Source organism: Eumetopias jubatus, unplaced genomic scaffold (assembly GCF_037043125.1).
Source record: "Eumetopias jubatus isolate StellerSeaLion01/CBP00866 unplaced genomic scaffold, mEumJub1_p1.0 scaffold_4, whole genome shotgun sequence".
Taxonomy (NCBI): Eukaryota; Metazoa; Chordata; class Mammalia; order Carnivora; family Otariidae; genus Eumetopias; species Eumetopias jubatus.
Window position 1 is genome coordinate 34,653,947 of NW_028274810.1, and position 27,226 is coordinate 34,681,172.

General features: G+C 38.6%; 1 protein-coding gene and 1 pseudogene across 1 annotated transcript in view; both read left to right on the plus strand.

The window, feature by feature from the left end:
• Positions 1-20,650, plus strand: part of SELENOF (selenoprotein F) — a 56,337-nt gene extending 35,687 nt beyond the window's left edge. Inside the window, exons 4-5 of the mRNA XM_028102555.2 lie at positions 15,944-15,993; positions 19,196-20,650. Coding sequence (XP_027958356.1) covers positions 15,944-15,993; positions 19,196-19,327 — 182 coding nt within the window. The 3' untranslated portion in view covers positions 19,328-20,650. The remainder of the gene's footprint in view (positions 1-15,943; positions 15,994-19,195) is intronic.
• LOC114208366 (large ribosomal subunit protein eL22-like) lies at positions 19,666-23,791 on the plus strand (annotated as a pseudogene).
• Positions 23,792-27,226: the final 3,435 nt, after the last annotated feature.

Genomic DNA, 27,226 nt, shown 5'->3' on the forward strand with positions numbered 1-27,226 from the left:
TATTCCTGCTCTAAAAGTTTTTTTTTCTTCTAACTTTGGGTTTTGTTTGTTGTTCTTGTCCTAGTTTAAGTGTAAGGTTGTTTGAGATTTTTCTTGTCTCGTTTACAGGTCAGCCTGTTTTGCTATAAATTTCCCTCTTAGAATTGCTTTTGCTGCAACCCATAGATTTTGAACCATTGCATTTCCATTTTCATTCATCTTCCTGTGTTTTTATTTCCTCTTTGATTTCTTTGTTGACCCATTGGTTGTTTAGAAGTATGTCTTAATAAGGCTGGTGTAATGGTGATGAACTCCTTTAATTTTGTCTGGGAAGCTCTTTGTGTCTGCTTCAATTCTGGATGATAATCGTACCTGTAGAGTACCCTTGGTGGTAGGTTGTAGGGTTTGGGCGGGGCAGGAAGGGTTCATTTTCCTTTTCAGGACTTTGAATATATCATGCCACTGCTTTCTGGCCTGCAACATTTTTGCTGAAAATTCAGCCAATAGCCTTATGGGGTTTCCCTTGTATATAACTTTTTGCTTCTCTTCTTGCTGCTTTAAAATTTTTCCCTGATCTTAAACTTGACATTTTAATTATTTTATGTAGTGGTGTGGCTCTCCTTAGGTTCATCTTGTTTTGAACTCTTTCTGAACCTGCATGTCTGTTTCCTTCCCCAGGTTAGGGAAATTTTCAGCTATTATTTCTTCAGATAAGTTTTCTGCCCCTTTTTCTCTTTCCTTCTGGGACCCCTATAATGTAAATGATGTTGTCAAAGAAATCCCTTAAACTCTACTTGTCTTTTTTTTTTTTTTTTTTTTTTTAAATTAAGTAGGCTCCATGCCCAACATGGGGCTTGAACTCCTGATCCTGAGATCAGGAGTCACATGCTCCCGCAACTGAGCCAGCCAGGCACCTCTTACTCATCCTTTTTTTTTTAAGTATTATTTATTTAATTAATCTCTACACCCAGCATGGGGCTTGAACTCATGACCCCAAGATCAAGAGTCACACGCTCCAGACTAAGACAGACCTGCACCCCTCTACTCACTTTTAAAATTCTTTTTTTCATTTTGCTGTTCAGCTTGGTTGCATTCCGTAGCCTGTCTTCAAGATCGATGATCCATTGTTCTGCATCTGCTAACCTACTGTTGATTCCCCCAGTGTATTTTTCATTTCAGTTATTATATTCTTCAACTCTGGTTCTTTTTTATATTTTCTCTTTGTTGAAGTTCTCACTTAGTTCTTCCACTCTTCTCTCCAGTCCAGTGAGCATCTTTATGATCATTACTTCTAAATTCTTTATCAGACCATTGCTTATCTATGTTTCGTTTAGTTCTTTTCCTGAAGTTCTGTCTTATTCTTTCTTTGGTAGCATATTCTTCTGTCTCTCCATTCTGCTTGTTTCTATGAATTAGGCAGAACAGCTACTTCTAAACTTGGAGGAATGGTCTTATGTAGACTGTGAAGCTGATCAAGTGCATGCTGGGGTGTCCTGGGGCTCTCCATCTAGAGGGCACCTGGCAAGGCAGCTTGATGCAAGGTGGGGCATGGGCCTGGGAGTCCTAGGGTACTCTCTGTAGGGGGCATTTTGGTAGAACATCCGTAGCTGAAGTAGGCATGGGCCAAGGTGGTCCTGGAGTTCTCTGTGCCCAGGGAGCCCTGAGAGGACAGGTAAAGCTGCAGTGGATGTGGGTTGTGGCTGTCGCAGGGCTCTCCAGGCAGAAAGCACCTTGTGGGATAGTTGAAGCTGAAGTAGGTAAGGTCGGTATCCCAGAATGCTCAGTGCAGGGAGTATCCTGGCAGGGGACTAGAACTGGGCCAGCATGGGCTCGGGGTTCCTGGAGCTGAACCAGGTGACAGCCAGAAGGTCCCAGTACTCTCTGTGCCAAGGGTGTCCTAGGAAGCGTTTAGGAGCCAAAGAGGTGTGGGGCTGGAGTGTTAGGGAGTGCTTTGTGTTTGTGTCACATTGGCACAGCCGCTGGATCTGTAGTGAGCACTGACCAGGGGTGTCCTGGTGTGCGCTGTACTGGAGCTGCTTGGTGGGGTGGTTGGGGTTGATGTGGGCTAGGGACCCAGGACTCACTAAAGCAACAGGCTGGTTAGGGTACCTGGACCCTCCTCCCATCCACGTTATCAAGGTAGAGGGAGAACATAAACCATGGCACTCACCAGCCCCTCCAACCTAGAGAGTGCCAGCAGCTCTCCCCCCATTTGGCAGAGTTCTAGTGCTGGATCTTTAAATTCTACTTGAACTTTTAAACACCTTTCCTCTCGTTCCCCTCCCCACCCCTACCCTGTGCCCCAGGGTGTTGGGCTGGTGTGGGCTGGGGGCCCTGGTCTTGACTGCACTGTCACAGTAGAGAGGGGATGTAAACTATGGTACTCACCTGCTCTTTTGACCCAGAGAGAGTTCCAGCAGCTTTCTCACTATCTGGCAAGGTTCTGGGGCTAGTTGCTTTCTGTTCTAGTTGCTCTTTTAAACCTCAGCGTTTTTTCTGTGCCCCAGGACATCCAGGGCTAGAGTGGGCTAGGGGCCAGTGCAGCAGACTATGCCACAAGACAGATGAATCTGCTCACCCTCAGTACTCTCCCTCCCCACTGCCGTCCCCACCCTCTCTCCTGCCGTTCTCGCTGTGCTCTCTATCTTTTGCTGTACAGAAACTTTTCAGTCGGCCCTAAGTTCCTCAGGAGGACTTGCTCTATAAATAGGTGTCTGTTTGATGTGTCCATGGAGAAGGTGAGTTCAGGGTCTTCCTGAGTTGCCATCTTGGACCAGAACCTTCCTATACCACATATACTTTATCCATTCATCTATCAGTGGACACTTGGGTGGCTTCCACATCTAGGCTTTTGTAAGTAGTGCTGCAGCAAACATACGGGGGTGCATGTATCTTTTCAAGTTTGTGTTTTCGTTTCTTTGGATAACCCTGTAATGGAATAAGTGGATCATACGGTTTTTCTATTTAATTTTTTTGAGGAACCTCCATACTGTTTTCCCATGAGCAGTGCATGAGGGTTCCCTTTTCTTCACATCATAGCCAACACTTGTTATTTTCTGTCTTTTCATATTAGCCATTCTGATTGGTGTGAAGTGATCTCATTGGGATTTGATTTGCATTAACCTGGTGATCAGTGATAACATCTTTTCATGTATCTGTTTGCCATGCATATGTCTTCTTTGGAAAAATGTCTATTTAGGTCCTTTGCCCAGTTTTTAATCAGTTGTTTGGTTTTTGGTGATGAGTTGTATATTTTCACATGTGTCATTTGCATATCCTCACTTGTTCACTAGGTTGCCTTTTGGTTTGTCGATGGTTTTCTATGCTGTGCAGAGGCTTTTTGTTTTTGGTGTAGTCCCCACAGTTTTTGTTTCCTTTACCTGAGGAGACATTTCCATAAATACATTGCTAAGGCCAGTATCCAAGAGATTATAGCCCTTGTTTTCTTTTAGGAGTTTAATGATTTCGGGTCTCACGTTTAGGTCCTTAATCCATTTCGAGTTTATTTTTGTGAATGGTTTTAAGAAACTGGTCCAGGGCACCTGGGTGGCTCAGTTGGTTAAGCGACTGCCTTGGGCTCAGGTCATGATCCTGGAGTCCCGGGATTGAGTCCCGCATCGGGCTCCCTGCTCAGCGGGGAGTCTGCTTCTCCCTCTGACCCTCTTCCCTCTCTTGCTCTCTCTCTCTCATTCTCTCTCTCTCAAATAAATAAATAAAATCTTTTAAAAAAAAGTTTAAATAAAAAAAAAACTGGTCCAGTTTAATTCTTTTGCATATACCTGTCCAGTTTTCCCAACACCATTTATTAAACTTACCGTCTCTCTCCCGTCGTATATTGTGCTACAGATGAGTTGACCATTTAAGCAGGGGTTTGTTTTCTGGGCTCTATCCTAGTCCGTGGCCTGTGTCTGTTTCTGTGCTCGTGCCCTACTGTTTGGTTGCGGCGGCTTTTGTAGTGTAGCTTGGAGTCTGGGGTCATGCCATCTCTAGCTTTGCTTTGCTTTCTGAAGATTACTTTGGCTATTGAGGGTCTTTTACATTTCCATACAAATTTTAGGATTATCTGTTCTAGTTCTGTGAAAAATGCTATTTGATAGGGATTTCATCAAAACTGTAGATTGTTTTGGGTAATATGGACATTTTTAATAGTAGTAATTCCTCCAGGGCGCCTGGGTGGCCCAGTCGGTTAAGCATCTGCCTTCAGTTCAGGTCATGATCCCAGGGTCCTGGGATCCAGCCTGGCATCGGGCTCCCTGCTCTGCAGAGAGTCTGCTTCTCCCTCCGCCCCGCCCCCCCACCCATGTTTTCTCTCTCCCTCCCTCCCTCTCTCTCTCTCTCTCTCTCAAATAAAACCTTAAAAAAAAAATTGTAATTCCTCCAGTTCATGAGCACAGAATATCTTTCCATTTGTTTTTGTCATGTTCAGTTTCTTTCATCAGTGTCCTGTAGTTTTCAGAATATTAGTGTGTGACTTACATGGTTTAATTATTCCTAGGTATTTTATTCTTTTTTTTTAAAGATTTTATTTATTTATTTGAGAAAGAGGGAATGAGAGATAGAGAGCACGAGAGAGAAGAGGGTCAGAGGGAGAAGCAGACTCCCTGCCAAGCAGGGAGCCTGATGCGAGACTCGATCCCGGAACTCCGGGATCATGACCTGAGCTGAAGGCAGTCGCTTAACCAACTGAGCCACCCAGGCGCCCTTACTCTTTTTGGTACAGTTTAAATGGGATTGTTCTTTTAATTTCTCTCTCTGCTACTTCATTATTAGTGTTTAGAAATAAAGCCAATTTCTGTGTATTAATTTTGTATCCTGAAAATTTGCTGAATGTATCTGTTCTAATCAGGTTTGGTGGTCTTTAGTGTTTTCTATATAAAGTATCTTGTCATCTGCAAATAATAACAGTTTTACTTCTTTACAAATTTGGTTGCCTTTCTTTTTCTTCGCTGCTGCAGCTAGGACTTCCACTACTATGTTGAGTAAAAGTGGTAAGTGTGGAATCCTTTCTTGTTCCTGATCTTAGAGGAAAAGCTTTGAGTGTTTCACCATTGAACGTGATGTTAGCTGTGGATTTTCATATATGGCCTTTATTATGTTGAGGTATATTCCCTCCTAACCCACCTCATTTTGTTCAGATGCCCTTTTCTGCATCCATTGAGATGATCATATGGTTTATATCTTTCCTCTTATTAATGTATGTCACATTGGCGAACATTGAACCACTCTTGCATCCTTGGAACAAATCCCACTCGATCATGGTGAGTGATCCTTTCAGAGTCTTATTGCATGTGGTTTGCTAATATTTTGTTGAGGATATTTGTGTCTGTGTTCATCAGGGATACGGGCCTGTAGTTTTCTTGTTTCATGTGAGGATAATGCTGGCCTCATAGAGTGTATTTGGAAGCTTTCCTTTCTCTCCTCTTCTATTTTTTGGAATAGTTTGAGGATAAGTATTAAATCTTCCTTACATGGTTGATAGAATTCACCTGTGAATCCATCTGGTCCTGGACTTTATTTTGTTTGTTGGGTGTTTTTAAATTATTGATTCAATCTCATTACACATAATTGGTCTGTTCAGATATTCTATTTCTTTCTGATTCTGTTTTGGAAGATTATATGTTGCTGGGAAGTTACTCATTTTTCATATTTTCTTACAATTCATTGTATTCTGTAGTGTCAGTTATTTCTCCTTTATTTCTGATTTTGAGTCCTTTTTTTTTTTTTAAGATTTTATTTATTTATTTGACAGTGGGGGGGGGAGAGAGCACAAGCAGGGGAAGCAGCAGGCAGAGGGAGAGGGAGAAGCAGGCTCCCCAAAGAGGGAGCCCAATGTGGGGCTTGATCCCAGGACCCTGGGATCATGACCTGAGCCGAAGGCAGACGCTTAACCAACTGAGTCACCCAGGTGCCCCGAGTCCTCTTTTTCTTGGTGAGTCTAGCTAAAGGCTTATCAATTTTATTTATCTTTTCAGAGAACCAGCTCTTGGTTTCATTGAACTTTTCTATTTTTTTTTTTTAGTTGCTATTTCATTTATTTCCGCTCTAATCTTTATTATTTCCCTCCTTTCCACTGGCTTTGTTTGTTCTTTTTCTAGTTCCTTTAGGTGTAAGGTTAGGTTTTTTTGAGGTTTTTCTTGTTTCTTGAGGTAGGCCTGTATCTCAATAAATTTCCCTCTTAGAACTGCTTTTGCTGCGTCCCAAAGATTTTGGACCATTATGTTTTCATTTTTATTTCTCTCCATGTATTATTTTCTCTCTGATTTTTTTGTTGACCCAGGGGTGTTTAGCGTCTTTTTTTTTAACCTTGATGTGTTTTTGCTTTTTCAAGTTTTTTTTCTTGTAATTTATTTGTTTCATACCTTTATGGTCAGAAAAGATACATGATATGATTTCAGACTTCTAAAATTATTTGGACTTCTTTGTGGCCTAAGATAGGATCTGCCCTGGAGAATGTACCATGTGCACTTGAATGTATATTTAGCAGTTTTTGGATGGAATATCCTGTGTATATCTGTTCTATCTGGTCTAATGTGTCATTCAGAGCCACTTTTTCCTTGTTGATTTTCTGTCCACAATATCTATCCATTGATGTAAGTGGGGTGTTTAAGTCACCTACTATTATATTACTGCTAATTTCTTACTTTATGCCTTTTATAATTGCTTTATGTATTTAAGTGATACTATTTTGGATGCAGATTATAATTAAGTCCTCTTGTTGAAGTGATCACTTTATCATTCTGTGATGCCCTTCTTTGTCTCTTGCTACAGTCTTTGTAAAAGTATTCCTACCAACTTTTTTCTCTGTCCCATTTGCATGGAATAGCTTTACCCATATCTTCACTTTTCACTCCTTATGTCTTTAAGTCTGAAGCAAGTCTCTTCTTGTAAACAAGATATAGATGGGTCTTTTTTGTTGTTGTTTACCCATTCAGTCACCCTGTGTCTTTTGATTGGAGCATTTAGTCTATTTACTTTTTCTTTGTGTGAGAGAGAGAGAAAACACAGGTGCACGCACAGGCAGGGAGGGGCAGAGGGAGAGACAGAATCTTAAGCAGGGCTCGATCTCAGGACCCTGAGATCATGACCCGAGCCGAAATCAAGAATCAGGCACTTGGGCGCCTGGGTGGCTCAGTTGGTTGAGTGACTGCCTTCGGCTCAGGTCATGATCCTGGAGTCCCCAGATCGAGTCCCGCATCAGTTCCCCGCTCAGCGGGAAGTCAGCTTTTCCCTCTGACCCTCCTCCCTCTCATGCTCTCTATCATTCTCTTTCTCTCAGTAAATAAATAAGAATCCTTAAAAAGAAAAAAAAGAAAAAAATTATTAAAAGAGTCAGGCACTTAACCCACTTAGCCATATCCATCTACATTTAAATTAGTATTCATGGATGTGTCCTTATTGTCCTTTTGTTAATTGCTTTGTGGTTGTTTTTGTAGTTCTATGTCTTCTCTCATTCTCTTTTGGTTTGATGGCTTTAACATTATGCTTGGATTCCTTTTATTTTTTGTGTATATCACAGATTTATTTTTGGTTATCACTGGGTTCATATATAACATTCTTTGTGTATAGCAGTCTGTATAAAGTTGATGACCACTTACATTTTATGTATGATTTCGTATTTTACATCTTTTTATTTTGTGTATCCCTTGACTAATTTTTTAGATGTAACTGATTTTACTACTTTTGTGTTTTAATCTCCACATTGGCTAAATCTACTCCTTTTCCTATGTTTGCTTTTACCTTTGAAAATTTTTCTTTTTCCTAGTTTTCTTCTCATTATGGCCTTTTCTTTCTACTTAAGAATTCCCTTTATCATTTCTTGTAAGCCTAGTTAAGTAGTGATGAACTGCATTAACTTTTGGGAAACTTTTTTTCTCCTATTCTTAGTGATAACCTCACTGAGTATTCTTGAAGGTTTTTTTCCTTTCAGCACTTTGAATTTATCATGCCACTCCCTTCTGGCCTCAATTTCTGGTGAAAAATGGGGTTTCCCTGATTGTAACTGTTTCTCTTGCTTTGCTTTTAAGATTCTTTGTCTTTAATCTTCGATATTTTAATTATTATGTGTCTTGGAGTGGACCTCCTTTGGTTTGTCTTGTTAGGGGTTCTGCATGCTTCCTGGATCTGAATGTTTGTTTCCTTTCCCATGTTAGGGAAGTTTTCAACTATTTTTTTTAAGTTTTCTGACCCCTTGTTTTTCTCTTCTTATGGTATCCCTATATTGTGAATATGTTACACTGGATGATGTTGCATATTTCCCATAACCTATTCTCATTTTTTATTCTCTTTGATATTTGGCTTGGTTACTTTCCATTACCTTGTCTTCTGGATTGCTGATCCATTCTTCTGTTCCGTCATCTGTTGATTCCTTCTAGTATTTTTCATTTTAGTTATTGAATTTTTCAACTCTGGTTCTTTTTTATATTTTCTGTGTCTTTGAAGTTGTCACTGTGTTTATCTACTCTTTTCAAGTCCACTGAGTATCTTCATGGACTATTACTTTAAAGTTTCATCAGGCATATTGCTTATCTGTTTCATTTAGCTCTTTTACTGTGATTTCTGTCGTGTTCTTTCATTTGGGACATATGCCTCAATCTTCTTATCTTGTCTTACTCTGTGTTTGTGTGTATTAGGTCAACTACAGCTTTTGGTCTTGAAATTAGTTACCTTGTGGAACGCCTGGGTAGCTCGGTCAGTTAAGCATCTGCCTTCGGCTCAGGTCATGATCCCAGGGTCCTGGGATCGAGTTCCGCATTGGGCTCCTTGCTCAGTGGGGGAGCCTGCTTCTCCTTCCCCCTGCTGTCCTTGCTCGCGTACTCTCTCACTCTCTCTCTCTCACACACACAAATAAATAAAATCTTTGAAAGAAAAGAAAGTAGTTACCTTGTAAGGAAATGAGAACACAATCCATTCTTTTCACCAGGACCCAGTGCTCCAGGGCTATCCCCTCTGTGGGCTGCATGTGTCATCTTATTATGGTTGAGCTGCCCACTGAAGGCAATCACGCACTTTGCTAACTTGTGGGCACACTGGGCAGGGTTTGCTCCTGTGCTGTTGAGGCCCACTTGTGGCTGGTGTGGGCTTTTCGGTGGGTGGAGGCCCACTTGTGGCTGGTGTGGGCTTTTCGGTGGGTGGAGCCAGTAGTCATCCTAGTTGTCCACAGTTAACCTCTCTGCCACAGCCGCAAGCACACACAAGAGCAGGGCTTTCACCGCGTTCAACCAGCTGAGAGGCTCAGCTTCGTGGACTGCAGTCATGCTGGGATGAGGGGCTCGTTCTCCCTCTCCCCAGGGCAGGAGTCTCTTTGAGTGGCCCTGTGGACCTAATGTTTTATCATTTGTAGTAGCATGAAAAGTAATAATGACAATTCCTTCTTAAGCATGAGTCTTACAATGTTAAGCATATGTGTGTGTCTCAAAAAAATTTTTTTCTCTAATTATGTAGGTCTTGGCAAACTTTCTGTGAAAGGCTAGATAAAACTTTTCAGCTTGATAGGCAACAAAGGTCTATGCTACAACTATTGAACTCTACTTCTGTAGTATAGAAGCAGCCACAGACAATATTTAAATAAGTGTGGCTTTGTTCCAGTAAAACTGTACTTACTAAAGCAGCAGCCCAGACTATGGACCTCAGACTATAGTTTGCCAATTCCTTATTAGAATCATATACCTTTGAAGCAGGGGGGAGGGAGGGTGGTTTGCCAGGCCTGACCCTGCTTAGCTTCTGAGGTCAGACGAGATCAGGCACGTTGATGATTTCACTTCTACGAACTTCTCATGCCAGTGGTAATGCCTAGGATTATGAGGCTACATTGGAGTTTTACTAGAAGTAGTATCGTTCATTAGTATTCACTTCATCAGTTTTTCTCATTTATAAAATGGGTAATAGATGGTTTAAAATCAGTAAAAACCCACCTTATAAGATTGTTTCGAGGATTAAATAACACACCTACATCACTTAGTATGTGCGTGGCACCACCAAATACAGAGTAAACCATTCACTAATTCTGTGAATACTTATTGAGTGCTTTACTGTGTATCAAGCACTATTTTAGTACCAAGGATATTAAATGGTGGGTATTGTTTTTGTAACGTACTCTCTCTTTAGGTGATAAATTTCCATTAGTAACCATCAGGCATTTCTGTACTCCTTTATTTGCCGTCTTTAAAAAAATAAAAACAGCTCAAATCAGTATATCAGTTATAGCTGCAGCCTGACTTCTCATAACATGCAGAATTTTATTTGCTGCCAGCCATTCTTCTACCTATGACATTCTGGCTTCTGTTTCTACCATTTTACCTCCTGACGATTAAATATTACTTGACTCTAGTATTTGAAACTCTTCCCTTCACTTCTGTGAATTTGTTACCTCCTAGTTTTTCCTACATCTAACAGGCTTTCCATTTTCCTTTCCTGGCATCTCATCTACCACCCACCTTTCAAATGTTAGTTATAGTCAGGGTCTATCTTTATATTTTCTTCCTTTCTTACTCTATTGAATGTCCCACTCCCTCAGTACCAATTATATTAGTTACCTGATGACTCCAAGTCTGTATCTTTAGGTCACATCTCTCTGTTAGAAATCACATTTCTGACTGCAAGTGGAAATTTTCATTTGTATAATCTCCGTAGATACCTTAAGCCTGTGTGCATATGAATCATCTGAAAATCTTGTTAAATATAGAGTAAATTCTGTAAATTTGGGGTGGATCCTGAGATTCTGCATTTCTAGTAATCCTCCAGGCTGTGGCCCACATTTTTGGTAGAGAGGCCTTAAACCCAGCATATCAAAAAACTGAATTAATACTCTTCTCTTAGAAAAGTATACCATCTTTTTTCCTGTTTCCACAAATGGCAGTATCACCAAGCAAAAGCATAAAACACAGGAATCATGACTAACATTTATTTCATACTTTATACCCAGTTAGTCACCAAATGGTATCTCTTCCCCTCCTTAAGAACTTTCACATCTTCCTTGGCCTTCTCTGTGATTTAAATTAAGCCTTTGGCGTCTTTCTCCAGAAGGATTAGTTACTTGTTTTCTGGTCTAAGTATCTACGTTCCCTTTTCTTGCTTTTGTTGCGTCCTCTACACAACTACCAAAAAGACCTTTTCTGGTAGACATATTTGATTTCTCTGGCCCTCTGTAGTTCCCCATTACAGAATGAATGTCAAACTCAATAGCTTCACAATACAAGACCCTTCACAACATGCTTTTCTTTGTCATTCACACCTCTAGTTCACGTGCACAACTATCTGCATTTCTCTGAACTCTGACCTCTGAGACTTTGCATACACTGCATGTTCCTCCTGACTTATGCCCCTTCCAGTTCTTGTGGCAAACTGCTATTCATTCAAAATTTAGTCCAAATGTTCTTTTTTGTGGCCTTTAGACAGAATTTTTCACTTTATCCTTTATATTCCACAGTTACCACATATTATAATATATATACATAATATTATAATGTAATTCTTTGCTTTATTGGTCTTTTGCCTCTACCAAACTAGGAACTCTTAAAGCCCAGAATTTTTTTTGTCATTAATTTACCCAGAATTGATCTAACACTGATCCTAATATTAAGAGGATTTCAAATATTTATTGAATGGATTTACAAAATGTATCTAATTCAAGGGTGCCCCCACTTTTGACAAATGGGAATTGGGTGAAAAGCCTGTGTTTGCGTTGGTTAATATATCCCTGATGGATTTATAGTCTTCAAATATTCTTTATCTTTCCACACTAAGAAGTCATATTTTTAGTTTGTCTTGTCTTCATTGTTTTACCTCCAGTCTCCTCAGATTCTTTCAGTTATTTAAGTTGCTCTTCTCTGAATGTTTTCAAGTGCTTTTAAATGGTCTTGTTGGGAAGACCGACATGACTCATAATTCTACACTCCAGATGGTTTGTATACAATAGTAAATTTTCTTATTTTAGAAATACTCTTTTAGGTACCCAGAAGCTTGCTGGAGCATAGTTGAGAATTCAGTTCTGTTGTTTGTTGTTGGCCGTTCTCATTGTATTGTTTCTGGGTATGATATATGACATTTTTATTTAGAATATATTCTGATTCAAATGGTTATTTTTATCAACAGGAAAACATCTGTCATTCCTTATAATTTTATGTGATAGTTCACAAGTCTTAACCATACTTTCTATAAGCCCTTATAATCAAATTAAATCTTAAAACCAGTAAAGTACATTGTATGACTGACTAATTGTGATGTGATCAAGGGTATATCACTACATCTAGCCAAGTATATTATTGTCTTTTCATTTATATTTTCACTAATTTTGGAAATAAATTCAAACATTTTCCTTTAACCTCAGGACATACCCTTCCTGTTATCTCATCATCCCCAATTTTACCCTCTTTTTGGAACTAGGAGGATAGATTTTGTTTTTAATATTGTTTATTACCTCTGAAGAGTCTGAATTAGAAGAGTCCTACTAGTTTCTTTTTTTTTTTTTTTTTAATTTGAGAGAGAGAGAATGAGAGATAGCACGAGAGGGAAGAGGGTCAGAGGGAGAAGCCGACTCCCTGCTAAGCAGGGAGCCTGATGTGGGACTAGATCCTGGGACTCCAGGATCATGGCCTGAGCTGAAGGCAGTTGCTTAACCAACTGAGCCACCCAGGCACCCGAGTCCTACTAGTTTCTAAGTATTAAAAAGTTTTTACATATAGCAAGTCTTAAGTTTTTACGTATAGCAAAACTAAAAGCTCCTCTTCAAGGGAGCTGTGCAAATGGCCTGCTGATAAGAATCCAGAGTGAAAAGCTGAAACATTTCATGTGTTTTCTAATCACTTCTGTATAATTGATCACTTTAAAGTACTATTCACAAAACTACCTTTATAACTGACAAATAAGTTGGCATAAGAACATTTTCTGGAAATGCAATGACTGGATTTTTTTTAGATTTTATTTACTTATCAGAGAGAGCACAAGCCGGGAGAGTGGCAGGCAGAAGGAGAAGAGGGCTCCCCACTGAGCAAGGAGCCTGATACCGGACTTGATCCCAGGATCCTGGGATCATGACCTGAGCCGAAGGCAGACACTTAACTGACTGAGCCACTCAGGAGTCCCAGTGACTGGATTTCTTTAGGAATAATCAAACTGATGTTATTGAGCTATTTTTAAAACAGCAGAAAGTAAACTAGAAAAGAAGTTACTCTGAGTCTTTTTGCAAGTTTTATACTCTCGTATAGCCTATCCCACTGCCATGTGTACATAAAAGCACCCAAGTACCTATTAAAAGATTAATTCATGGTTTGTAAAATGTGATTTGCTACTATAGGGTATTTAACAGATACTTCCCTCGTTCAAGATTAGGGGGCTTTGTAGATCTATGCTTAAAAAGCAAAGAACTGATGCAAATAGTCATTAGTGACTCATATTAAATTTATTCATTTCAGCCTATTAAAAATCTATTGAACGAAAATTATTAAATGTGCTAGGCTCTATTAAGGGATACAAAAAATATATAAGAACAGTCCTTTTCCCTTAGAGAAGTTTCTTATGCATTAGACAACACAGTGTTAACCGGTGTTTTGTACAAGTGTACATACAGCATTTGCCAAAGGGATGGTATAAAATGCAACAGGTATCATGAGCTCTTTTTTGCTTGGGGAGTCAAGAGTCTGCAGAGTATTTGGATAAATCCTAAAGGATGGAGTTAATAAAGAAGAAATTCTAAAGACTAACAATCAGCTTTATTTTGAACTGAATTCTGTAGGGGAATTATAGACAGGATATCTGAGTCTCTTCCAACAAGTTCTTAATCTTAAAAAGAAAAACTATATACTTGCATTTAGGACAATAAAACAAAGAATAATAGTAAATAAAGACCTTCGTAATGAAACATGTCTATAATTCCAGTGCTAGTTAATTGTAACTTTAAGAAATAAGTTCTCAGAAGCATGTATGTCACCATAAAATCTAAGAACTATCAAGTATTTATATGAAATATCTACTTGTATTTTAGAAAAATGTGTTCTAAATTTAACTTAAAACAGTTTTATATGATCATTGCTAAAAAAACTGGTAGAGTGTAGATCAGTAGTCCAAAAAAGGGAAAACATTCATTTAAAACTTCCCCAAGGGGCCCCTGGGTGGCTCAGTGGGTTAAGCATCTGCCTTCGGCTCAGGTCGTGATCCCAGGATCCCAGGATCAAGCCCCACATCGGGCTCCCTGCTCCGCGGAGAGCCTGCTTCTCCCTCTGCCGCTCCTTGTCCTCATTCTCCCTCTCTCTTGTTCTGTCACATAAATAAAATCTTAAAAAAAAAAAAAATTAAAAATGTAAAACTTCCCCAAACCCCGTGCTCCAGATGTAACCCCCTATTAAAATAATAGTGAACGTTTTTTAAAGGTTATGTGTATTGTGCCAGATATTTTATATTTTCTAGCTTAATTTTTTTAAGAAATTTGAATAAATATATTAAAATATTTTTTTGTAACAACCAGAGGAAACAAACTGATCCCAAACTTGCTTTTTATATATGAGTTTGCTTCTATGTCAGTAAATAGGTTAGTTTTTAATGACTGGATGCGTTCCATGGTATGGTCCACATTAATTTATTTAACCTGTAGCTTCTTACACATTTAGATTTTTTCCAAATTTCTAGATGTGGTTAGCAGGACCTTATATATTATGTATCTTTGTATTATATTGTACCCTTACTTCCTCAGAATAAAGAATTACCCAGCAGGGGACTTTCAGATTTAAAGAATATGTACATTTTAAGACTTTGTGTTCATTTTGCTAAATACGTCTCTAGAAATATGTGTCTGTTTATATTTTTCCCACGAGTAACTCCCAGGAAAATCCCTCTCCCCACCCCCTCTCTAACCTTAAATATTCCTTTTAACTTTTGGCACTCTGAGTGAGAGTATCTCATTGTTTTGACATTGGATTTTTAGTGAGGATGAACATTTATTTCAAATGTTTATTCACCATTTGTGTATTTGTACATTACATGCTCCTCTCTTTAGTCTATTTGTGTACCTAGTATGTATTTAATAATTTATGAGAACTTTTATACATTGTTAGAGATTTTCCCCAGTATATCATTTTTACTTTTAATTTTGTTTCTAGTGGTGTTTAACTGTCCTGAAGTTTTCATTTTTGTATAGGCATATCCATAAAGCATTTCCTCTATGGTCATAGTTAGGAAGAAAAATTTTATATTCCATATTGAAGTTGTGTATGTTAACTTCTCTCTAATACTTACCACAGCTGAAATTATTAGTGTGACTACTGGTTTATCATCTTTCTTCCTCACCGGACTGTAAGCTCCATAAGAGCAGGAATCATGTTTTGTATAGCTTTATCTCTGTTGTCTGGCATACAGTTAGGTCTGCAATAAATATTTGTTGAATGAATTGAAAATCTTAATCCATCAGGAATTCATTTAGATACAAGATAGAAAAACAGGTACCTAGATCCTATTTTTCCCAAATAGTTTGACAAATTTTCTCTAGTGTGTTAAATAATTCACACATACACCCCCAGACACAAACACATAATCATTCTCTTTCCCTGTCTGATTTGATAGTTTGACCATATTAAACAATGCATGCGGATATTTGATTATCTCTAGATTTCCTAATCTGTTTTATCCTGGTATGACATTGTCTACTAACAATGGAACAAATTCTCCTCCAGTATTTCACTTTTTCTAAACTACCCAGACTACTTACACATTTACTCTTATCACAGAGCTTTACTACCGAGTCCTCAGAATCCCATTAGAATTTGGGATTTTGATTAAGTTTGAAACAATTAACATCTTAAAATATTTATTCTTCTCATTGAATAGTATGATATGCCTTTTCCATTTATATGTCTGAATTTCCTTAGTTGTTTTTATATAGGATCTAATGTTTTATTGAGTGTATTTGTACCTTTTGTATTAATCTTTGTAGCTAGCTTGAGTTTCAGAGTGAATAATGGGAATCTTTTTTCTTAAGCTTTTGTCAGGAGTGATAAACCCAAACTATTCAGAGGACTACAAATCAAGGTAAGAAGATTTTAATGGAATTCTTTTTTTCCAGTATTTTTTTAATACCTTAGAGTAAATTTAGGTATACAGAAAAATTGATCCAAAAGTACACTGTTCCCATATATACCCCTTCCTTGTATCCGCCCACCAATTTCCCTTAACATCTTGCATTTATGTGGTACAGTTGATGAATCAGTACTGATACATTATTAACTAAATTCCATAGCTTGCATTAGGATTTTTTCTGTATTGCATAGTTCTAGTTTTGCCAAATGTATATAATACCATGTATACACCATTACAGTATCTTACAGAATAGTTTCATTGCCCTAAAAATATCCTGTGCTCTACCTCTTCATACCTCTTCCTGCCTCACCCTCTCCCCCAAACCCTTGGCAACCACTGATCTGTCTGTAGTTTACCTTTTTTTTTTTTAAGATTTTCTTTATTTATTTGAGAGAGAGAATGAGAGATAGCACGAGAGGGAAGAGGGTCAGAGGGAGAAGCAGACTCTCTGCTGAGCAGGGAGCCCGATGTGGGACTCGATCCCGGGACTCCAGGATCATGACCTGAGCCCAAGGCAGTTGCCCAACCAACTGAGCCACCCAGGCGCCCGAGTTTACCTTTTGCAGAAGGTCATATGGTTGAAATCATACAGTATGTAGCCTTTTCAACTGGCTTCTTGGACTTAGCAATATGCACTTAAGTTTCTTTCCATATCTTCCTTATAGCTAGGTAGCTCATTTCTTAACACCAGATAATATGAACATTCTTTTGTACCATAGTTTATTCACTTATGGAAGGACATCTTGGTCGCTTCCAATTTTTGGCGATTACGAGTAAAGCTGCCATACACATTTTTGTGTAGACATAAGTTTTCAACTTATTAATTACCTAGGAGCACAGTTGCTAGGTCATATAGTAAGATTGTTTAGCTTTGTAAGAAATTCCCAATCTATCTTCTAAATTGGCTGTATTATGTTGCATTCCCACTAGTTATGAGAGTTTCTATGGTTCCCCATCTTCACTAGCATTAAGTATTGTCAGTGCTTGGCATTTTAGCCAATCTAATAAGTACATGATATTATCTCATCGTTTTATTTTGCAGTTCCCTAATTGAACATCTTTTCATAAGCCTATTTGCCATCTGTAGGTCTTTTGGGTATCTGTTCAGATCTTTAGCCCACTTTTTAAATTTTTAATTGTGATAAATACATAATATTAAATTTACCATCTTAACTATTTTTAAACATACAGTTCAGTGGTGTTATATATATATTCACTGTGGGGGCACCTGGGTGGCTCAGTCGATTAAGCGTCTGCCTTCAGCTCAGGTCATGATACTGAAGTCCTGGGATCAAGCCCCACATCCGGGCTCCCTTTTCAGCGGGGAGCCTGCTTCTCCCTCTCCCACTTCCCCTGCGTGTGTTCCCTCTCTTGCTGTCTCTTGTTCTGTCAAATAAATAAAAATCTTTAAAATATAGGGGCGCCTGGGTGGCTCAGTCGGTTAAGCGGCTGCCTTCGGCTCAGGACATGATCCCAGAGTTCTGGGATCGAGCCCCGCGTCGGGCTCCCTGCTCAGCAGAGACTGCTTCTCCCTTTCCCTCTGCCTGCCGCTCTGCCTACTTGTGCTCTCTATCTCTTTGTCAAATAAATAAATAATACCTTTTAAAAAAATAAAATAAGGGCGCCTGGGTGGCTCAGTTGGTTAAGCCACTGCCTTCGGCTCAGGTCATGATCCTGGAGTCCCGGGATCGAGTCCCGCATCAGGTTCCCTGCTCGGCGGGGAGTCTGCTTCTCCCTCTGATCTTCTCCCCTCTCATGTGCTCTTTCTCTCAAATAAATAAAATCTTTAAAAAAAAAAAATAAATAAAATAAAATAAAATAAAATAAAATAAAATATATACACACACACATATACATGTGTGTATATATGTATATATGTGTGTGTATATATGTATATGTATATATTCACTGTTGGGCAACCGATCTCTGAAATTTCTTCATCTTGCAACACTGAAAGTCTCTACCTATTAAACACTAATTCCCCCAGTCCTCCTCCTCCCAGCCCTTTGACCAACCACCCTTCTGCTTTGTTTCTCTGATTTTCACTATTTTAGATACTTCATATGAGTTGAATCATGCAGTATTCGTCCTTTCATGGCTGGCTTATTTCTCTTAGCATGAGTCCCCAAGGTTCATCTGCCTTGAAGCATGTGACAGGATGCTTTTTCTCCATCTATTGATAATATTTTTCTTAATATGTCCCCACCAATAGGCTAACTAACTGATTTTCAGATGTTGTACCAGGCTTGTATACCTGGCATAAGTCCTAATTGGTCATGGTACATAATTCCTTCATACAGTTAGGTTTGACAATATTTTGAAGATTTTTACAGCTATATTCTATGTAAATTTTTATCTTTTTGTGGACTGAAATGAATTTTTGAAAAGTCAGATCTTTTAAAATAGTTTGTAGATAATCTAACCAAAAATGGTTTAGTAATGGTATTGATTCATTACAAATGGCTTGAGACTATACCAGGTGCTAATCACATCAGAGCTTGTCTCCAGCTCTGTAGAGTTCACAAACTAGACACCTGAGGCATAAATTGCTGAAAGAAGTTCTAAGAGCTGCCTTCATCATCACTGCTGCACTTTTGGTTATGTGATTCAACTTACTTTAGCATTGAAGATGGATTTCTTAATGAATTGGAATCATGTTTGTTGATCATGTTGGTCACTGTTAGAATTTCCTCAGTTCTCTGTCATATTATTAGGGTCAACTAGTGAGTCTGAAGTTTCAGAATCCAGCCTAATTATAAACTAATTACAATAAAAAATGATTTCTTAAAATTTAAAACTCAATACAGAATTTTGATAATTTGTGTGCACAGCCTATTTCAACAGTGGTCTTTACACAGCCATTCTCATTTTGAACTTGTCTCCTCCATTAGGTTTTAAGCTCACGTGGACTTTGTTGTATATACAATAAATATTTGTTTACATTCGATCTTAAATCTTAGTCTTGATACCAACAGGTGTTTCTCTTTTTAGAGGTAAATGTAATTATTTCTTTTTTGAAATCCTGTAGGACCTATTATGAGGTTATATCTACACGCCTTTTTTATAGGGTAAAGCTGGATTAAATTGTTTGGTTTTTGGTTGAGGCTGAGAAGGTTCTTCTGAGCAGATAAAAATGATGTCCTTCTTTTTGCAGTATGTTCGTGGTTCAGATCCTGTATTAAAGCTTTTGGATGACAACGGGAACATTGCTGAAGAATTAAGCATCCTCAAATGGAACACAGACAGTGTAGAAGAATTCCTTAGTGAAAAGTTGGAACGCATATAAATCTCGCTTCAATTTTGTCCTATCCTTTTGTTACTTTATCAAATGAAATTATTACAGTACCTAGAGAATATTTTAGAGTTTTGCCTCCTCCCTTTGATCATTCTGTGAGGCATTAAACAGCTCATTAACAGTTGAAGTGGCAGCACAACCCATGGTATCTGAGGAGTTGGCAAGCTTAACAGACCCCAGTTTTCATAAATTTCCATCCTTCCATATTTGTTGATACCACTAACGAAATGCTTTGTAATGGTTGGCTAATTATGCAAATGATAGTTTGTAATAATTGGTCCAGTTTTAGGAACAGCAGATGTTTAGAGTAAGGCAGGTGATAAGGGAGAATGCCTACTGTGCCTCATGCATGTGCTGTGTGCTCTTTGAAAGCAACAGCAAAAACCACAAAGCAAGTAAGAGCCACTGAGCCTCAACAGATTGCCTGCTTCTTGTTTTCCCAGCTTTCCTTTTAATAGAAATGTTATAGTTCATAATGTGTTGCATTAAAACTTTATGGCTTCATTATTGTAAAACAGATTCAAGATCTACAGTAAGAATGAAACATTCAGAGATTTGCATTAATGAAGACTACACAGAAAACCTTCAGGAGGATTTGTGTGGTTCTGATATTTAGCAAATTTTTGTGCTTCACACTCTTACAGAAAAATAAAAAATGATCATTTAAGACCAAAATATAAAGTTTCAAAAAAAATTGAGAATTTGAAATTCTTATTTGTCCTCTCGCGTTTAAAAATGACACATTTCTCAGCGCATTTTTATTTTTTCATAGAAGCCCTCTTTTATCCAAAATGTTAAAATGGCTATAGTGTTTCAAACTTATTGTGGGTAATATTAGTTTATACTGGTCTAGCAGTTTCTCAAAGTGCTTTTATCTGTGAACATTTTTATTGATACCTCCTTTAAGGAATAGCTCTTAAAATGCAGAATTTTTATTGCGCTATTAAAAATGATTTTTCTTCCTTGACCCTCTGGTGGTTCACTAAGAACAACATTCATCCAAATGAATTTAGGTCATTTAAACCTCTTATCAGATGGGTCTAATCTTATGTCAGCTTAATCTCGGGATAAATTCTTATAATCTAGAAACTTTAAAAATAAAAAATTAAGAATTAAACCATGTTAATGAAGACTATTTGGAAGTCTTCAAAGATACTACCAGGGAATGTTTACAGAATCATTTTTAAGAGACTGGTTATTATTACTAGCATTTTGTATTATGTCCTATTTTAAGTATATTTGTAAAGCCATGAAGAGAATAAACCCTAGGCAAGTTGGTTAACAAAATAAAGCACTATGAGAAGTCTTGGCAAACAGACTAGGTTCTATTTTTGATTAGAGTAATGGAGAGAGCCATCGTTTTGATAGTGCAAGACCCCAGATGGTGTGGCACTATCCCCAGTGGCCGTTATTACTTCAGAACAAGAGGGAGGTGAAGCTGGTCAGGAACAGTGGGAAAAATAGCATGAGGAGGGGCCACCACATACAGATGAACAGTAGGATAGAAGGGATGAAACTTCAAAACTTCTGGGATTGGCACAGGAAGCTAACTGGACTGCTGTCTGGGCAGGAAGAGCCAGTTAAATGAGTGCCGGCATTGGCTTTAAAAAAAAAAAAAAAGTGAAAGGAAGCTTAAAAACTCTTCAAGTTATTATGAGAGATCAAAAGAGGCTAAAGAACCCCCATAGTAGCTTAGAGCTTGAAGTTCTTGAGTTGATGAATAACCGTGTATCCACCAAGCTCTACTATTTTAATTGGGAGGCTCAAATTAATCAGTCAATTCCAACTATTTTTCACCAGTTCCAATCAAAGAACACCTAAAAGCTCTTAAAAAAAGACAAATGGCCCTTTCTGCCTCCGCTGCCGCCATGGTGCCCGTGAAAGAAAAAGCTTGTGGCAAAGGAGGGCAAAAAAAAGAAGCAAGTTCTGAAGTTTACCCTTGACTGCACCCACCCTGTAGAAGATGGAATCATGGTTGCTGCCAATTTTGAGCAGTTTCAAGAGAGAATCAAAGTGAATGGAAAAGCTGGGAATCTTGATGGAGGGGTTGTAACAATTGAAAGGAGCAAAAAGTAACTTCTGAGGTGCCTTTTTCCAAAAGGTATTTGAAATATCTCACCAAAAAATATTTGAAGAAGAATAATCTCCGCGACTGGTTGCGCATAGTTGCTAACAGCAAAGAGAGTTACGAGTTGCGTTACTTCCAGATTAACCAAGACGAGGAAGAGGAGGAAGATGAGGATTAAAACGCATTTATCTGGAATATTTTGTCTGAGTTCTTAAATAAAACTTGAGAACCAAAAAAAAAAAAAAAAAAAAGAAATGATTACCAGAAGAGAGAAATACTGATCCAAAAAGTGCCATTTTGTAGCCCAGTTCTGATACTTGATTAAGCTTATTCTGGTTCACAAATATGGATATGTAATACTTGATATTTCTAAATTTGTTCCCCCTGCCAAAATGTTACTTATAACCTAAAACAGTTAATTTATCTGTAAATTCCTGAATTTGGCAAAATCCTCTTAAAAGGAACTATGAAAAACTATTTCCTGTTTTAAGAGGATTTGAGGCTTAAAAGCTAGTCTAAAAGATCATAAAATGCAAAAAAACACTTCTGAAGGCAAATACTGTGAAACTTTGGAAATTAAAATTGGCCTTCCCTTATATGTGAAAGCAAATACATGGGAAGGAGGAGTAGAGATTCAAGATATGAGCACAACTAGGTAAGTATTTCTTTTACTTGAAAATTAAAATGCCTTTTAATTATATTCTGTGGTGACAGAGGACTTGCTGGGAAAAGGCCTGCATTTGTGATAAAAAATTCAGAGTAGGCTCTTGCTGAACATTTTACCTTCAAACTGCCCCTTTGCCAGAAATCAGTAACATGAGACATGGTTATTTAGAAATGCAGAGGAAATAAAATAGGAATAATCGTCTGTAGCCTCTATAACTGGTCTTTTACTTTTAGCCACTCTTAAAACATATTTTACAAATACAGCCATTTTACCTGTCCAGCATTATGAAGAGTTTGAAGTTTAGCCCTAAAAAAAGTTTGGTAGAAAAACTAAGCTACAGTCAATCCTTATTATTCATGAATTCCATATTTACAAATACACATACTCATTAAAATTATCTGTAACCCCACAGTCATAATATGCAGGATACTTTTGAAGTCATTCGCAGGTGAGAGCAGAACAAAAAATTTGAGTCCCTCAGTGCACACATTCCCAGCTATAATCAAACAAGGGGACACTGCCTTGTTTCAGCTCTCATGCTGTAAACAAATATCCTTTCATACTCTAGTTTGCGTTTTTGTGCTTTATGTTGGCGATTAGCCTTTTTTTAAAATGGCCCCCAAGCATAGTGCTAAAGTGCTGTCTAGTGTTCCTAATAAGAGCAAGAAGGCTAGGATGCGCTTTATGGAAAAAATGCATTTTAGCTAGGTTTTGTTGAGGCATGACTTGTGGGCCACGAATTCAATGATGATAAATCAACAATATGCATTAAAGTGTCTTTAAATAGAAACACATAAAACAAGATTATAGATAGGTTGACAAAAATATCGTGACCAGGAGCTTCCAGGAACTTAACCCTTCCCTGTATGCCCCCTGAGAGCAATGGTCTGTTAAAGCGTTTGCAGCAACTTCATAGATCTACTTTGAGTACTGAGAATGGACTATAACTTTTTACATTTTTGAGATACAATTCACATTTAAAACACACTTGAAGTATGCAGTCCAATGTTTTAGTATATTGAGAGCCGTGCAACCATCCCCACTATCTAAATTCAGAACATCGTCATCACCTCAAACAAATCTTACCTACAACCATTAGCCGTGACTCCCGCAGCCACCTACCCCCAGTACGGCCCCTAATTTTGCTTTCTGTCCCAATGGGTTTGCCTATTCTGGATATTTCATATAAATGAGATCATACGATACATGACCATTTGGGGTCCTTTATTTAGTAGGTCTTCAAGCTTCATATTAACGGCGTGTATCGTCAGTACTTCATTGTTTTTAGGGCTGATTTTCCTTTGTATGACTATACCACATTTCATCCATTATTCGGTAGTCATTTGGGTTGTTTCCACTTTGGGGCTGTTATGAATAATGCCGCTGTACTCTGAAGGAATTGCTGAGTCATACTATCTGTTTAACTCTTTGAGACACAGGCAGACTTTTCCACAGTGGCTACGCCATTTTACAGTCCCACCAGCCATGTACAGGATTCCAATGTCTGTACATCCTAAATTTCTTGATCTCTCTATTAAGAGTACTCATCAGGGGCTACTGAGATGTGTTAAGTACTTTGCCCTCCATTAACTGGTCGTCAGACTGCAGTTGTTTAATTCTTTATATATGTTTTATTCTCTCAATTTTACCTGCCTCTTGCCTATTGTCACCTTACTGGATTTCATTTTTCTCTTCCCCAACCTTATTAAACTAATGTCCCCGGGGCGCCTGGGCGGCTCAGTTAAGTGTCCGACTCTTGATTTCGGTTCAGGTCATGATCTCAAGGAAATGAGATTGAGCCCCAAGGAGGGCTCTGCACTGAGCATGGAGTCTGCTTAAGATTCTCTCCCTCTCCTTTTCCCCACCCACCCCACCCCCCCTACCCTGCTCACGCGCACACACACAAAAAATTAATGCCTAGTGTCGCCATGTCTAATAAGGGTCACATTCTAGTGAAAGCCAGCAATTGCAATAAATATATCAATTACAGTAAAAGTAATGAAAAAGTTACTAGAAGAGAATTACAAAGGGAACTAATGAGCTTAGGGATCTCTGAAGAATATTTAAACTGAGGCCTAAAATATGAACAGAAACTATCCAGGTGAAGTGAATTAAAATGCCTTCCAGTGAGAAGGGAGAGCATGTGCAAAGATCCTGACTTAGTAGAAAGTCTGAAAACTTCACATATCTGAAAGAAGGCCCGTGTGTCCGGAAACTAGTGACCCAGGGAAAAGGGTAGTAGGAAATGAAGTTGTGAAGGTAGGCTGGGAAAGTCTAATAGATGTCATCCTAAAAATTCAACTGTATTCTAAGTTGCTTTCAGAATAAAACCTTGAGCAGGGGCAAGACAAAATCCAGTATGGTCAACTCTAAAGGTCATGAACAATGAACAAATACTCATTTATGCCTATGTAAACAAATATCTGCTTTCACTAAGGACTAATAACTGCTTCAGAAACCTCTAGTATAGGGCGCCTGGGTGGCTCAGTTGGTTAAGCAACTGCCTTCGGCTCAGGTCATGATCCTGGAGTCCCCGGATTGAGTCCCGCATCGGGCTCCCCGCTCAGCGGGGAGTCTGCTTCTCCCTCTGACCCTCCCCCCTCTCGTGTTCTCTCTCTCTCATTCTCTGTCTCAAATAAATAAAATCTTAAAAAAAAAAAACTTCTAGTATATTACTTGCTTTTTAAAACTATTCCTCCAGGGCACCTGAGTGGCTCAGTCAGTCAAGGGTCCAACTCGATTTTAGCTCAGGTCATGATCTCAGGATTGTGAAATCAAGCCCCATGTCAGGCTCCACACTAGGCGTGGAGCCTGCTTGAGATTCTCTCTCCCTCTCCCTCTGCCCCTCACCCCCCTAAAAAAAACAAACAAACAAAAAAAAAAAAAACTCAACTTGCTTTTAGAACAAAAAAGACAAGCCTAAACATAAATGTTAAATTTTATGAGAGTCCAATATTCATTTGTATACCTACTAAGTGGATTCTTAAAATATTCACTAGTTAGGTGAACTAATAGGAAGTGACTATTCATACCACACTCAGGCATTCTTCCTTGCCATCTTTAAGCACCAATCTCCATTCTAGTTCCATTGTGGAGCTCCAGTCTTAGAACTATTTGACTCAACATCTAGGATGGTCTTTTCTGTCATCACCTCTATAGTAACTAGTACCAGAGTTGGTGGGACTGGTTTGATCTCCTTCTATACTCAGGCTTTTGACCTAAGTCCCTGGTTCCTGTTGCCTAATCTTTCACATCATGAATGCCCATATGCCCACAAATGCCCACCTAAACTATTTTGTTTACCATTCAAGATTTTGAAATTACTACTATTGGCCTGAATTGTGTTTCCATTCTTCTTTCCTGGCTTGAACATCTGGATACTCATCTATAGCCCAGACTTTTTTTTTTTTTTTTTTTAAGATTTATTTTAGAGAGAGAGCATATGCACATGAGTAGGGGGAGGGGCAGAGGGAGAATTTCAAGCAGGCTCCATGCCTAGTGCAGAGCCCAACATGGGGCTCAATCTCACGACCCTGAGATCATGACTGGAGCCAAAACCAAGAGTCAGATGCTTAACTAACTGAGCCACCCAGGCACCGCTAACTCAGACTTTCTGATCTGATTTCTGTCTTTTCCTAACTCATCTTTTTTTTTTCCCCTCTCTCTGCATCTTAGTCCAACAGTACAGAACTCTGAGTTCTTTCCCATACGGAATGAAATCTCTGTTCATCTCTACCCCTTGCCTATCCACTTGGTATTAGCTAAATCTCACCCCACAGGCCCAGCACAGATCCCAGCCAAACATCTAGTCTAATTTCTTTTACTGTATAACCACTCCAAAACTTAATGGGTTAAAACCATAACTATTTTGTTCACAAATACATACTTTGGGCAGGGCTCAGTGAGGACAGCTCATTCCTGCTCCACCAGGCGTCAGCTAGGTGAAGAGGATCCACTTCCAAGATGGATCACTCATACACCTGACAAACTGGCCCTGGCTGTCAATTCTTTTCCATTAGGCAGCTTTGGCTTCCTCGGTGTGGTGCCTGGGCTAAAAAAACAAGCATCCTTCTAAGAAGCAGGAACTGAAAACTGCCCATTTCTCAAGGCCTGGGCCCAAATACGACATGGTGTCACTTCCACCATATCCTATGGGTCAAGCAGTCACAGAGCGCAGGGACCCTAAAATTTGGAGTTTTGAAACTCCATCATGTACCTGAGATAAAACGCTGAGACACAGGCAGGGAGAACAGAGTTCTGACAGAAAGCGGGGAGACGAGTGATTGCTCTTCTGTGAGGGCTCAATGAAGAGTGGGGTGCATGAATTTTCAGCTCCAGAGCTAGAGAGTGGGACACCACCATATCCCACCCATCAGTGCTGAGAGACTTCAGGGCATAAAGCAGCACCACCTAGTGGAGTCTGGAGCTGCTTACACCAAGCCCTGCCTCCCTGTGCACTGGAGCTGCATTTCCACTAGGGCAAGTCCACCTGAAAAATCACTGCAACAGGCCCCTCCCCTAGAAGACCAGCACAAACAACTCGCTGGCACCATGTTTACTGATCACAGAGTTCTGCAAAGCTTCAGCTAGGGAAAACAGTATATAGCACTCTTATTTTTATTCTTTAGTCTTACTGTTTTCAGTGATTTTTATTTTTTCAATTCTTTATTTTTAAATTATTTTTATATATACTTTATGTTTCATTTTTGTTTCCTTTCATATTTTATTATAGACATATTTTTATATATTAATATATATTCATGTGTATAAGTATATGTAAGTAAATTTATACATATAAATTTATATATAAATATGTATATTTATTATTTGGGGATCTAGTTTCTTTTAACAAGCAGACCAAAACACACCCAGAATCTAGGGGTTTTTTTGTTTTGTTGTTGTTTTTCTTTTTTTCTTTACTGGACAAAATGATGAGATGGAGAAATTCAACCCAAAAGAAAGAACAGGAGGTAGTACTCACAGCCAGGGATTTAATCAATAAGATATAAGTAAGATGTCTGAACGACATCTATAATAATGGTTATAAAGATACTAGCTGGGCTTGAAAAAAGCATAGAAGACACTAGAGAATCTCTTACTGTAGACATAAAAGAATGAAAATCTTGTCAGGCCAAAATTAAAAATGCTATAACCA